The sequence below is a fragment of the Sinocyclocheilus rhinocerous genome, unplaced genomic scaffold (assembly GCF_001515625.1).
Source record: "Sinocyclocheilus rhinocerous isolate Xijiao unplaced genomic scaffold, SAMN03320098_v1.1 scaffold2401, whole genome shotgun sequence".
NCBI classification, from domain to species: Eukaryota; Metazoa; Chordata; class Actinopteri; order Cypriniformes; family Cyprinidae; genus Sinocyclocheilus; species Sinocyclocheilus rhinocerous.
The window spans coordinates 17,812-31,737 of NW_015647011.1; the positions used below are offsets into that span (position 1 = coordinate 17,812).

At 36.5% G+C, this 13,926-nt stretch overlaps 1 protein-coding gene across 1 annotated transcript in view; it reads right to left on the reverse strand.

Moving 5' to 3' along the window:
* LOC107708196 (calcium/calmodulin-dependent protein kinase type II delta 1 chain-like) overlaps positions 1-10,880 on the reverse strand; it is a gene marked incomplete at its 3' end in the record, with an annotated part of 28,291 nt that extends 17,411 nt beyond the window's left edge. The window contains exons 1-2 of the mRNA XM_016512369.1: positions 10,589-10,880; positions 8,376-8,470 (exon numbers count right to left, since the gene is read on the reverse strand). Of these exons, the coding sequence (XP_016367855.1) occupies positions 8,376-8,470; positions 10,589-10,650 (157 nt within the window). The remainder of the gene's footprint in view (positions 1-8,375; positions 8,471-10,588) is intronic.
* Positions 10,881-13,926: the final 3,046 nt, after the last annotated feature.

Genomic DNA, 13,926 nt, shown 5'->3' on the forward strand with positions numbered 1-13,926 from the left:
CGTCAAAATAAAAGTCCCGCCTCGAACACATCGGCCAAACAGAAAAACTTATCGGCCGATGCCGATATTTGAAAAATGGCAGACCACTATTTCTAATATGCTGATTTGCTGCTCAAGAAACATTTATTATTATTACCGATGTTGTGCTGCTTTATATTTTTGTGGAAACTGTAATAATTATTTGTTTTCAGGATTTTTTAATGAACAAAGTTAAAAAGAACAGCATTTGTCTGAAATGGAAATCTTTTATAACATTATAAATTAAATTAACATTTTGAGTGCTAGTATATAAGTACATAAAAAATGCATGATATCATTTAAATTGAAGGTACAGTCAGTTTAGAGAGCATCATTGTGGCCTCACTGCAACCCTCCCAAACACACTCACACACACAACAGCTCGTGAAGTTGTCACATGGAGCAGTGCGACTGGTGTGAAGCTGTGAGAATGCTGACACCCAAACACCACAAAACACCTCAGCAGCAAAGAGCATCAGACCCTGCCAAGACTGACTACACTAATCAAGCACACCTGTGCACATCACTCACAATACACTCATATTCTAAAATTACTGAGCATTTATATATTTCTCTGAAGTTCAATGATAATTAGTCAAAAACACTCAACTCTCTAACATTTTTTTTAATTAAACGGATGTTTTACTGTACCTCTAAGACATTTGTAAATTACCTCCTGAATCCCATCAATATGTATATTAACTATGTATATCAACTTACATTTCATAAGGGTTGCACAACTTGGGGGGGAAAACTAATTGCGTTTTTTTCCCCAAAGATAAAAATTGTGATTGCAAAAAAATGACATTATGTAACACTTTATCTATAAAATATAATAATAATAATTATTATTATAACAATAATTATTATTATTATTAAATTATTGAAAATACTGTAAAATAAAAATTTGATTTTACAGTAAAACTGTAAACTTACAGTACTAAAATTTAATCGCAGTCTTAATTTATTCATTTTCAAACATTATACTATTTTATTTTGTCAGAAAAATACCTTTTGTAATATTTTACTGTAGAATAAACATGTTTTATGAAAAAAATATTTAATTTTGCAGCAAAACTGTAAAATTATAATACTAACATTGATTGTTCTCTTCAAGCTTTTATTTCCTCAGAAAAATAAAAATTGTTACTATTGTAATACTTTACTGTAAAATAAAAATCAAATACTTATGAAAAAAATGTTTTTCAAAACTACAAAAAATTACAAAACTAACTTTTATGGCAGTCTTAATTTCTTCTCATTTCTAATGTTAAAGGGTTAGTTCACCCAAAAATGAAAATTAGGCTGTGTTTTACTCACTCCAGAGCCATCATATGACTTTCTTCTTTCAGACGAATCCAGTCGGAGTTATATAAAAAATTGTCTTTGATCTTTCAAGCTGTTTAATGCCACTCAGTGGGTGTTGCATGCATCAGTCCAAAAGAAGTTAAATAAAAAGCGCCCATCCATTTAAAAAAAAAGCGTCTCACACGGCTCCGAGGGGTGAACAAAGGCCTCCGGTAGCGAATCGATGCGTTTTTGTAAGAAAAATATCCATATTCAAAACGTAATATTCACTTTAATGTAGCTTGTGCTCACAGTTGTACACTGGAAGCAGTTCCGGGCAGATGACGTATGGAGGTCAGCTTTGTGCATGCACCGCTCAGAAGTGACGATTTCGATATAAGCCAAGAGGAGACTGGTTTTCCTTTGCTAAAGTAAGGAAACTTTGCTTCCTTTGATCCTGCAAACAAACGTTGGTTTTCACGAGACTCACCGGCGCATGCGCAATGCTGACCTCATACATCATCAGCCCGGAGCTGCTTCCATGTAGAAATGTTGGCGCAAGCTCCATTAAAGTGATGATTACGTTTTGAATATGGATATTTTTCTTACAAAAACGCATCGATTCACTACAGGAGGTCTCTGTTCACCCCCAGGAGCCATGTGAGACACTTTTTTCTTAATGGATGGGCGCTTTTTATTTAACTTCTTTTGGACTGATGCATGCAACACCCGCTGAGTGGCATTAAACAAAGACAATTTTTAATATAACTCCGACTGGATTCGTCTGAGAGAAGAAAGTCATATACACCTAGGATGCCTCGGGGGTGAGTAAAACACAGCCTAATTTTCATTTTTGGGTGAACTAACCCTTTAAACTATCAAGCTTTTATTTTGTCAGAAAACAAATATTTCTAAGCTGCAAAAATAACTTCAAATAACTTCAAACATAACATCAAAAACCCAATCAACTTCTAAAAGTCATACAGAGGGAGTAAAATGGCACTTAAAAACTATATTATGACTGTTTATTATTATTAACATTATCTGATAGTCATTGATATTTAAATCACAAAAATCTTTGCCCATGTTGTGCAGCCAAAATTTACTTCGATTAATAGTGCTGTCCTAAATCGGGATATTCAACCAGAAAAAATACAGGCCAGGACTTAAGTTTATCTATTGGGAATTGATTCATTGTACATTTAGCAGAAGCTTTTATCCAAAGTGACAAAGAACATATTCCAACAAAATGCCCAGAATAACTAAACACGGGCAATTTTGATGCAAACAAATTTGCCAGGTGGTAAACGAAAGATAATTGGCGTTTCACACAGAGGAAGCCACTTATTTGAGACCAACCATATGCAATCAAATGCAACTGTGCTCACGTTTGCATGGCAGGATAATAGGCCTGTCAGAAACAATTACAGCTCCAACAATCACTTTTATTGCTATTTATCCCAGCACTAAGCAATTATAATTGGAAACAATCACCGAGTCGATTGCCCCGATCAACCTAGTGCTGCATGTGTGTGTGACACTTCAGGTAAATCCAGGTCAACTCCATACTGCATTGCAGGTGCTGCGATTATGCACATGAAGTATTCACAGCAAATCACAACTTCCCCAAAGCAGCTCTTGTTGTGTAATAAGACAATGCTTGTTGAGGAAGGGGCTGCGGCGTCATTGGCTGCACTCGGTGTCAATCACTCCACCCAGGCCCCGCCCCCTCACATTTGCTCCAGTTTCCACCTGCCTCATTAACTCTTTCAGCGCTGACACTGCCTTCACAAGACACCCAAACCCTGTTTCTGTAGCAAAACCGCGATAATATGAATGCCCCTGATGTCTGAGTGAAAGCGGATCGTCGCATGGGCGTCAGGGGACAGCGAGGTGTCAGATGTGGTCACGAGCTGAGTCAAAACAACAGCAGCAATGACGAAGCGACAATCTGAATGTTTTCCACTTGATGCGTGGCATGGCTTTGTTTCAGAAACAAAAGCCCCTGGTGTTGGAGTACTTGAAGCCGTGGTTGTGTGTTCGAGCGTGTACACGAGTCCCTGGCTCTTGGCATGTTGGCCGCACAGACACGCTGTCAGCAGAGTGCCAAATGGTCAGGCTGCCTGTGATGACCTGCTGCCCGTATGATTATCCCGTGTGTGGCCAATGCTTCCCAAAACACACACACACACAGAGACACGTTCACCCAAAATATCACAGAGCACCACAACAAACATGTCAACTAGGCTAAGTGCTGACATCTTTATATTCACCTAATCATTTAAAGTGGCCATATTACGCTTATTTACAAGTTCATCATTTCATTTTTGGGGTCTGCTAGAACTTGTGGTAAAGGGTTAGACACAAAAGAAGACATTTTAAAGAATGTTGGTAACCAAACAATTGATGGTCCCCATTGACTTCAATAGTATAGCTACCAGAAACTGTTTGGTTACCAACATTCTTCAAAATATCTTCTTTTGTGTTCAGCAGAAGAAAGAAGCTCCTACAGGTTTGGATCAACTTGAGGGTGAGTAAATGATGACAGAATTTTCAATTTAGTCAGCGGTTTGTTTGTTTTTTTAAGTCCTAGTCTTGTGTCAAATGTCCTTTTTAGTTTTTATCATATTAAGTCAACCTGTCTTGTCCAAGTTTTAGTTGACAAAGTCTGGGAATTTTAGTCTAGTTTTAGTCGATTACCATGTTAGTAATTAATGTTAAAATTCTAGCTAATGCCAATAAGCTTATAGGTAATAATTTAATGTTCTGACCGATAACATGGTTCAATACAGTTAACAAAAACTGAAATTAAAATTAAAACAATAAAAAAATATGGAACTTGGAAAAAAAATTTTTTTATATATATATATATATATATGAGTGAAAGCGGATCGTCGCATGGGCGTCAGGGGACAGCGAGGTGTCAGATGTGGTCACGAGCTGAGTCAAAACAACAGCAGCAATGACGAAGCGACAATCTGAATGTTTTCCACTTGATGCGTGGCATGGCTTTGTTTCAGAAACAAAAGCCCCTGGTGTTGGAGTACTTGAAGCCGTGGTTGTGTGTTCGAGCGTGTACACGAGTCCCTGGCTCTTGGCATGTTGGCCGCACAGACACGCTGTCAGCAGAGTGCCAAATGGTCAGGCTGCCTGTGATGACCTGCTGCCCGTATGATTATCCCGTGTGTGGCCAATGCTTCCCAAAACACACACACACACAGAGACACGTTCACCCAAAATATCACAGAGCACCACAACAAACATGTCAACTAGGCTAAGTGCTGACATCTTTATATTCACCTAATCATTTAAAGTGGCCATATTACGCTTATTTACAAGTTCATCATTTCATTTTTGGGGTCTGCTAGAACTTGTGGTAAAGGGTTAGACACAAAAGAAGACATTTTAAAGAATGTTGGTAACCAAACAATTGATGGTCCCCATTGACTTCAATAGTATAGCTACCAGAAACTGTTTGGTTACCAACATTCTTCAAAATATCTTCTTTTGTGTTCAGCAGAAGAAAGAAGCTCCTACAGGTTTGGATCAACTTGAGGGTGAGTAAATGATGACAGAATTTTCAATTTAGTCAGCGGTTTGTTTGTTTTTTTAAGTCCTAGTCTTGTGTCAAATGTCCTTTTTAGTTTTTATCATATTAAGTCAACCTGTCTTGTCCAAGTTTTAGTTGACAAAGTCTGGGAATTTTAGTCTAGTTTTAGTCAAATAACATTTTAGTCATGCTGCATAATGGTTAAACTGATAATCACTATTATTTTGCTCCAAATTATAACTGAATTTACAGATCAAGTTTGTGAGAAATTACATCAGAATTATTGGCAAATGCAAGGTTTACTGTGGTTATTGTTAGATTTATGCTTTTTTAGAATACACCACCTTTCAAAAGTTTGGGCTCAGAAAGATTTTTTTGAAAGAAATTAATACTTTTATTCAGCAAGGATGCATTAAATTGATCAAAAGTAGCATTTATAATGTTACAAAACAAATTTATTTCAATCAAATGCCATTCTATTCATTGAAAAAGTATCATGGTTTGCACAAAAATATGAAGCAGCACAACTGTTTTCAACATTGACAATAATCAGATATGTTTCTTGAGCAGCAAATCAGCATATCAGAATGATTTCTGAAGGATCATGTTAGACTGAAGACTGGAGTAATGATGCTGAAAATTCAGCTTTGCATCACAGGAATAAATTACATTTTAACAGATATTCAAATAGAAATGTTATGTAATTATTGTAATGATATTTCATAACATTACTGTTATTGTTTACTGTATTGTTGATCAAATAAATGCTGCCTTGGTGACAATCTTTCAAAACTTAAAAAATCTTACCAACCCCCAAAGTTCTGAATGGTAAAAATTTAACTCCAAAAATTATGCACATTTTATGTAAGCAAAGTATATCATTTAATTAATTTCAAGCTGTTTGCTTGAAACAAACCCATTATTTCAAGCCATTTCAGTCCACTATACATTAATATTAAGGTATGCATCAAATATCCTTAAAAGACCTGAAAATATCCACAGGTTTTTTAGCCATATCATCTATCTCAAAGTTCAAACCAACCCCCTTTTCCCTGCCCAAAAACATTTTCCAGCAGTCATGATTTACCTCTTGCAGAAAGCTTTTTGGTGTTGATGATTTTGGCAGCATATTCTTGGCCCGTGCACAGCTTGACACAACGTCGCACCACTGAGAAGGCCCCCCTGAAGAAACAGACAGAGAAGAAAATACACCATTGAACTTGATGTTAAACCCCAAAATCAGTTCAAAAATGGCTTAAAGGGACACTTGTGTTCTCTATTTGTGTTCCATGCAAGCAAATGTTTTATTTTTGGGTGAACTGTTAAGAAGAATAACAGTTATGCACATCTACCTCACGCAGGTGTTTGATACGCAAATATTCATGATATTCACATGGGAGCAAAATGTAGAACACACTCTGTCTTTCAAAAGCCTCCTTGAGTCTATTTTCAGAAAGACCTGCGTTATGAAAATCACTGGAGACAGTCATGATAATGGTCTGATGTCATTTCTTACTGGCTAAATTTAGCACACCTTGTTACAGTTACACATGTCTCAAGCAGCCGCTCCGGATCCGTGACTTCCCGCCCCTCACCGACCAATAATCAATATATCGACTTATCGAGCAATATATGTACTTGACCGCAATAATTTTTGGTGACGCAATATATCGCCCATTATATTTACTTAATTAATGTCACCATGTTTTGTACATTCCACTTGCGCCGGTGTCTTTTGCAGCTTCTCGTACATAACGTGGTGTAGTCATGAGGTGCTAGTTCAAATATAAAAAATGCTTCTACAAAAAAGTTTCATCTGCAGATATGGTCTTGTTTAGGGATCTGTGCCTTTTCTAAAGCGTTTTTGAAAAATCGCTTACCCCACCTTTAAACTATTAAATTATTCGTGTTTTAAAGATTAACTCTTTGTGAATGCAAAATTAAACATCAAATATTGGCCTAGATATAAATATATACTGCATATAATTCAATACAATGATATTTGCATATGGTAATGAAGTACCATAGTATTACCATCTGATATCATTACTGTACCATGGTGCCATTATTGCAGATTGCAGTAAGGTCAGCATATGAACACATTAACATGTATAATGTAGTGGGTGACAATATATGTTTTATGATGGCTGACATGAAGCCAATATATATGAAATTGCATTATTTAATTTAAAGATCGTAAATAACACAAGCATAACAACTGCTGCGATTAAATTGATTTAGCATAATATTTACTAATAATAATCCTTTTGGTATTTACTAAAGTAAAAGATCACAAAGCTGTTACAATAGAAGTCCCACTTGTGACATTTATCGATCAAAAAAGAAAAACTTTTCAGCCAATGCCGATAATTAAAAAAATGCCAAATATCAGCCAATAAACTCAGTCAACCACTAATATCATGCATTATAGTTAATGAAATCAATTATTGCTTGCCAGTGTGAGGGAAACAACACGTTCAAGAAGAATGAAGAAGAAGAAACTTCTGGACTAATAAAGCAGAAGGTCATGAGTCCGGGTGGAGGCCGGAGATCCGTCTGTCTGTTAGCAAACGTGTGGCTTCATAAGTGCTGGAAACAGCCTGAGCGTCTCAGCGGAGACATTGAGCTGATTTACTGCCGACGGCCTGTCAGGAAAACCGAACCGCCGAGCTGCGCAGGCTGCTGAGGTGTTTAGCAGCAGCAGAAAACATGCTCACAAACCCAAAAAACCAGTCACCAGTCAAAGTCATAATCCTATAACTAAATTAAACCATGAAATGTTATTGAATTCATAATATAATAATATATTACATAATATAATAATAACCAAGGCTGCATTTATTTATGTGATCAAAAAAATCCCGTTAAAAACAGTATTAATGTGAAATATTATTACAATTTAAAATAACAGTTTTCTGTTTAAATATATTTCAAAATAGAATTTATTCCTGTGATGGCAAAGCAGCCGGACTAATCATTTTAATATGCTGATTTGGTGATCAAGAAATATTTCTTAAAAGTTTGAGGTCATTTTTTTTTTTTACATACACTACACACAAACATAGATAGATAGATAGATAGATAGATAAAATTTCATAATTTATATTTATAAAAAATATAATAGAAATGTTATGTAATTATTGTAATGATATTTCATAACATTACTGTTATTGTTTACTGTATTGTTGATCAAATAAATGCTGCCTTGGTGACAATCTTTCAAAACTTAAAAAATCTTACCAACCCCCAAAGTTCTGAATGGTAAAAATTTAACTCCAAAAATTATGCACATTTTATGTAAGCAAAGTATATCATTTAATTAATTTCAAGCTGTTTGCTTGAAACAAACCCATTATTTCAAGCCATTTCAGTCCACTATACATTAATATTAAGGTATGCATCAAATATCCTTAAAAGACCTGAAAATATCCACAGGTTTTTTAGCCATATCATCTATCTCAAAGTTCAAACCAACCCCCTTTTCCCTGCCCAAAAACATTTTCCAGCAGTCATGATTTACCTCTTGCAGAAAGCTTTTTGGTGTTGATGATTTTGGCAGCATATTCTTGGCCCGTGCACAGCTTGACACAACGTCGCACCACTGAGAAGGCCCCCCTGAAGAAACAGACAGAGAAGAAAATACACCATTGAACTTGATGTTAAACCCCAAAATCAGTTCAAAAATGGCGATAAAATTTCATAATTTATATTTATAAAAAATATTTCTATATAACATTACAAATGAATATATATATTTTATGTCTATTTACTTACAGTATGCATGATGTGTACAGTTATCTAAAAAAAGCTGTTAAAGCTGTTAAGAAAAGGCTAAAATGCATGTCTCCACCACAAACTGAGGATGTGGTCAAATATTCAGTTCAGTATGGTGAAGATCTGCTGAAACATCACAAATACAAAACGTTTAAAAAGATTTTTAAAAATGTCTATTTCTCCTCTGTGAGCGGGAATATACACTACGTTGAGATGAACTGAAAATGAAACCCACAGAGTATTTATAAAAACGAGAAGTTTAAAAAGGTATGAAACTATGAAATAGCTTATGAGAGAAGTCTGTCTACTATCTGTGTGTTTATATGATTGTGGGTGATACACACAGGGCCTGTTTAATAATTCGGGAGAAAAAAGGTGCAAAAGAAACGCAATACTGACTGACTGGAGGAGAAGTAGGGGGGGCTGAGAGAGTAAAATTATTTCCTAACGTCAGGCCGCTGGCATGCCACACACACACACACACACACAGTCAGATTATAGACAGCAAACAGCCGCCAGGGCCACTCACAGCTCCAAATCAGCAAACAGGGCAGGGCAGCACTCACAGCTCCAAATGTCACAGGACAGAACAACACAATGTAGCGACCCTTCACTGCTTCACCCCTTCACCAGAGTTTATGATACATTGTAACGTTCATTATTATAGAACTCTTGATACACTGTATCAACCCTTCATATACACTCTCAGAAAAAGGGTACAAAACTGTCTAAATATATTAAAATGTACACTTTAGATACTACTATGTAATTTTAAAGTAATAATGTGTACTTTAAGATACTAATATGTAGCATTTAGGGATAAATAATGTACAAAAATGTACCTTTTAAATTTTGTACCTATAGGATAATTTTTCAAAGAGTTTAGAGATAAAATGTAGTGACCTTTTGGCCTGATTATACTCTCAAATGTATCACACTGAACACAACCTCCAAATAACCCCCTGACAGCTGATAATTATAATCAGACATATGAAATAAACTCACTGTAAGTTGCTGTAATGCTTCCTGAGCTTTCTGCATGAAATGCACCATGCAATATTCTCAGGATTATGTTAAATACTCCCATGCATATTAATGCAACTCCCTTGTGCATTCTAGATACACAATATCTCTACATTAACATGCAATATCCTTTAAATTAACCCCTTATTGATCATGTTTTATCTTTGATTCAATACACTCACTATAAGAGCTCTTTAGTTAATGCATTTCAAAGCAACTCCCCATTATTTTTCCAGACAGCATATAAAAAGCATGCAACATCCTCAGATTTAACACCTGCATGCTCATTTTTATAATCAGAGACTGTCTGTATGCACATAAATATTCACTGTAATATGCACAGTGGTGGGTGTATTTAAATGCAACTCCCCTCTAATGTTTCCTGACAGCTCCTCTGAGCTTTCTGCATGAAATGCACCAGAGGGGCCACAAAACATGCAATATCCTCAAAATTAACCCCTGACGGCTTATATTTATGAGCACATACAGTTAAAATAAACATAGTGGGAGTATTTGAATGCAACTCACTCTGATGTTTCCTGACAGCTCTTTTGTGCATCCTGCACGAGATGCATCGAGTTCAAACGTGCAAAAAACATATGCATGCGCATATAGTAAATATGTAAACATTAATTTTAACATATATGATAACAGAGTATTTAAATGCAACACGCCTTTAGGATTCCCGACAGATACTCGATGCATTTCTGATGCCAAAAAGCATCAAACATTATCAAAATGATCACCAGATCGCTGTTTATCTTCATAGACTCGATATAGTTAAACAGTAGTGGGAGTATTTAAACGCAACTCCTTCGAATGTTTCCTGACAACTCCTTTGGGCTTTTGCATATGCATTTACATTCAGGAAATGTGTGATATCAATACAAGACACTCGGGTTATGCACAAACACCGGCAGAGAAAGCAAATCTTACTTTCCAAGTTCTTCATACAGCTGGTACTCGTCGGTGAAGCGCGTGCAAGTTGTCGTTGCCATTTCTCAGCCCTCAGCGTTCGCGGCAATATCCGAGCTGTGTGTCCAGCACTACGATTATTCTCCTGTCGCTTCGACTTGCGGGATTTTTGAGGACAAAACTCCAACGTGGATACGGATTCGAGTGAGGGAGAGGTTCGCCGACGAGCAGGCTCGACTGCTTTACCGACCTCTCACCGAATGCGCCGTTCAGCTGCAGTGCACTAGTTTTCCGCTGTGAGAGACTTGCGCTGTCACCGCTGGAGGGCGCGGCGGAGCTTACACGTGCAACATCTCTCCGTTTTTCACCTTTTTAGTAGGTGTATGGAGAGGTGCTGTCATTATGAAACTAATAACACATTTAGAAATTAATAATGTTCAATTTAACTGACCAAATCTATATACAACACTTAAAATATGTCATCCCACGAAACACACACATAATTTGCGCACTCGTTGTTTTCAGCAATGACTGACCTAAAAGCCCCTGATTGGCCATAAGCTAAACAGAAATCTATGTGATTGGTTATAATGCTCAACGCTGAAAAAAAAACCGCGTAAAAGCAATCTGATGCAATTCGCGAATTGACACTTTTCTTTCATTTTCACATGTAATTTTAATCGCGACAGCAGTTGTCACGGTCTTCATGCATGTTAAACTGAATACATAAATACATAAATGAATATATATGTGTGTGTGTGTGTGTGTGTGTGTATCCTACATATGATGATAGATAGATAGATAGATAGATAGATCGATCGATAGTAACCCTTGGTTAATATGATAAAAAAAAAAAGGCTGAGAAAATAAATCTGCATTGTTTATCCTTTTGCTCTTTCATTCAAAAAATTCACAAAAATCTAAGCTAAAATAAACAATTTTGTTTTCTTCCAATAAAGGTTAGCTACAATTATTACCACCCCTGGAAATTCTTATGTGTAAAGTATCTCTCAAGTATATCCCTCCTCATATTTAACATATTTTAGCACACCAAGGTGACTAGAAACATGAAATTGTTCAGCCATGACTTCCAGTTTCACAGAAAGGTATAGATACGAGATAACACAAAGGCCAAATTCCCTTAATCATCAATCACAAGTTGTATCTACAAGAAATGTTACAAATCTGCCTGTCTATATTGTCTTAATACAAGATAAGGAGGAGGAGTTTGAGTGGCCAAAGACTCTACAGGGTTCAAAGCTAAAGAATTGTAGAAATGAGTTCAGTCTTGTGGTCAGAAAGCCTCAAGAAATATCAAACAGCACCTACATCACCACAAGTCATTTGGGAGAGTTTCAAGAAAAATCCTCTGCTCTCATCCAAAACCAAACTCCAGCATATTCAGCTGCCAAACACTACTGGTACATCAAATGGGACTGGGTTCTGTGGTCAAGTAAAGCTAAAAAGAGCTTTTTGGCACACAAGAATTAAGTTTGGTGCACTGCACACAGGGATAAAAAGTACCCCATGCCCACGGTTAAATATGCTGCTGGATCTTTAATGTTGTGGGCCTATTTTTCTGCCAGAGGTCCTGAACATCTTGCTCAGATACATGGCATGGACTCTAGCAAATACCAATATACCAGCACATGAAAAAAAATCTCAAAACCTGACTGCCTGTGCTAGAAATCTTATAATGGGCTATGGTTGGATCTTCCAAAACAAACATCAAAATCAACACAAAAATGGGTCACGGATCACAAAATGAAAGTTCTGCCATGGCCATCCCAGTCCTCTGAACCCTACAGAAAATGAGTGGGGTGAACTAAAGAGTAGTAGTTTTATCATTTCATATATATTATTTTTATGACATTTTTAGCTTGAAAAGTGTGTTTGTGCCAATACTTTGTTATCTAATGCAGTGTGACAGCAATCAAACAATAAGACAAATTTAATGTTTGCAAAAGGTTTTATTAGATTCAGGCACAAAAATCTGATGCAAATGATGGAAACAAGTGAAGGAAAGAATTTCTTTCTCGTGTGAACTGCAGCAATCTGCTTAAAGAAACAGTGCAAACCCTTAACATATCTGATGAAACTTTATTTCACTGTTGCTATTGTAGATCACTGAAATAGTATGAAAACTAACAATCAATAAGCCCGAATAACTTGGCAAATGTGAGATCACAGACACACGTGGCCAAAGAAAACCGCAGGCAACTGATTTCATAAAACACTCAAAATTATAAATGATCAATGTCCCATTTTGCATGGCAACTAAACATGAGACAATTATCAGTGTCAGTGAATCAGTTATATTGGCATGAGATGTGCAGTGCAGACATTTTATAGCACCGCAAGAAACCAACACCGTCACTGTACTTCAGTGTGTGTACGTTTGTTACTGTAAGTGCTGACTTTCCATCTGGCATGTCATGCGACCTCAAAACTGGACAGCACTGTGTGGGATGTTGAACAAGGAGGGGTCAAAGTCTTGGCCTTTAAATGGAGATCCTTCAGCATCCCAGCCCTTCTTCAGCATCTCGTGGACTTTCTGAAACACAAAGTCAAACATCTTTCAATGCAATATCCAGATAGTTTCTCATGCAAACAAGTGCCAAAGCTCTTAAAGGAATAGTTCACTCAAAAATGAAAATTTGCTGAAAATGTACTCGCCCCTCAGGTCATCAAAGATGTAGATGAGTTGGTTTCTTCATCTGAACAGATTTGGAGAAATGTAGCATTACATCACTTGTTGTTGGATCCTCTGCAGTGAATGGGTGCCGTCAGAATGAGAGTCCAAACAGCTGATAAAAACATCACAATAATCCACACCACTCCAGTCCATCAATTAACATATTGTGAAGTGAAAAGCTGCATGTTTGTAAGAAACAAATCCATCAAGATGTTTTTAATTTTAAACCATTGCTTCAGTTCATATTAATATTAACACTTCCTCCAGTAAAAAAAAAAGTCTATCCACTGTTGTCCTCTCACATCAAAATCTACCTACATATTTGAACTGTTTTTGCTTGGTCCGTGCATATTTCTCTCGATTCGATTTTTTCATTGGAGAAAGCAATATTATGGATTGAGGACTCATATTTTAGACGCAACAGTATGAAGTTAGAAACATCTTAATGACGGATTTGTTTCTAACAAAATTGCAGCTTTTTGTTTCACAAGACATTAATTGCTGGACTGGAGTGGTGTGGATTCCTTGTGGATTATTGTGATGCTTTTATCAGCTGTTTGGACTCTCATTCTGACGGCACCCATTCAACTGCAGAGGATCCTTTGGGGAGCAAGTAACGTAATGCTAAATTTCTCCAAATCTGTTCTGGTGAAGAAACAAACTC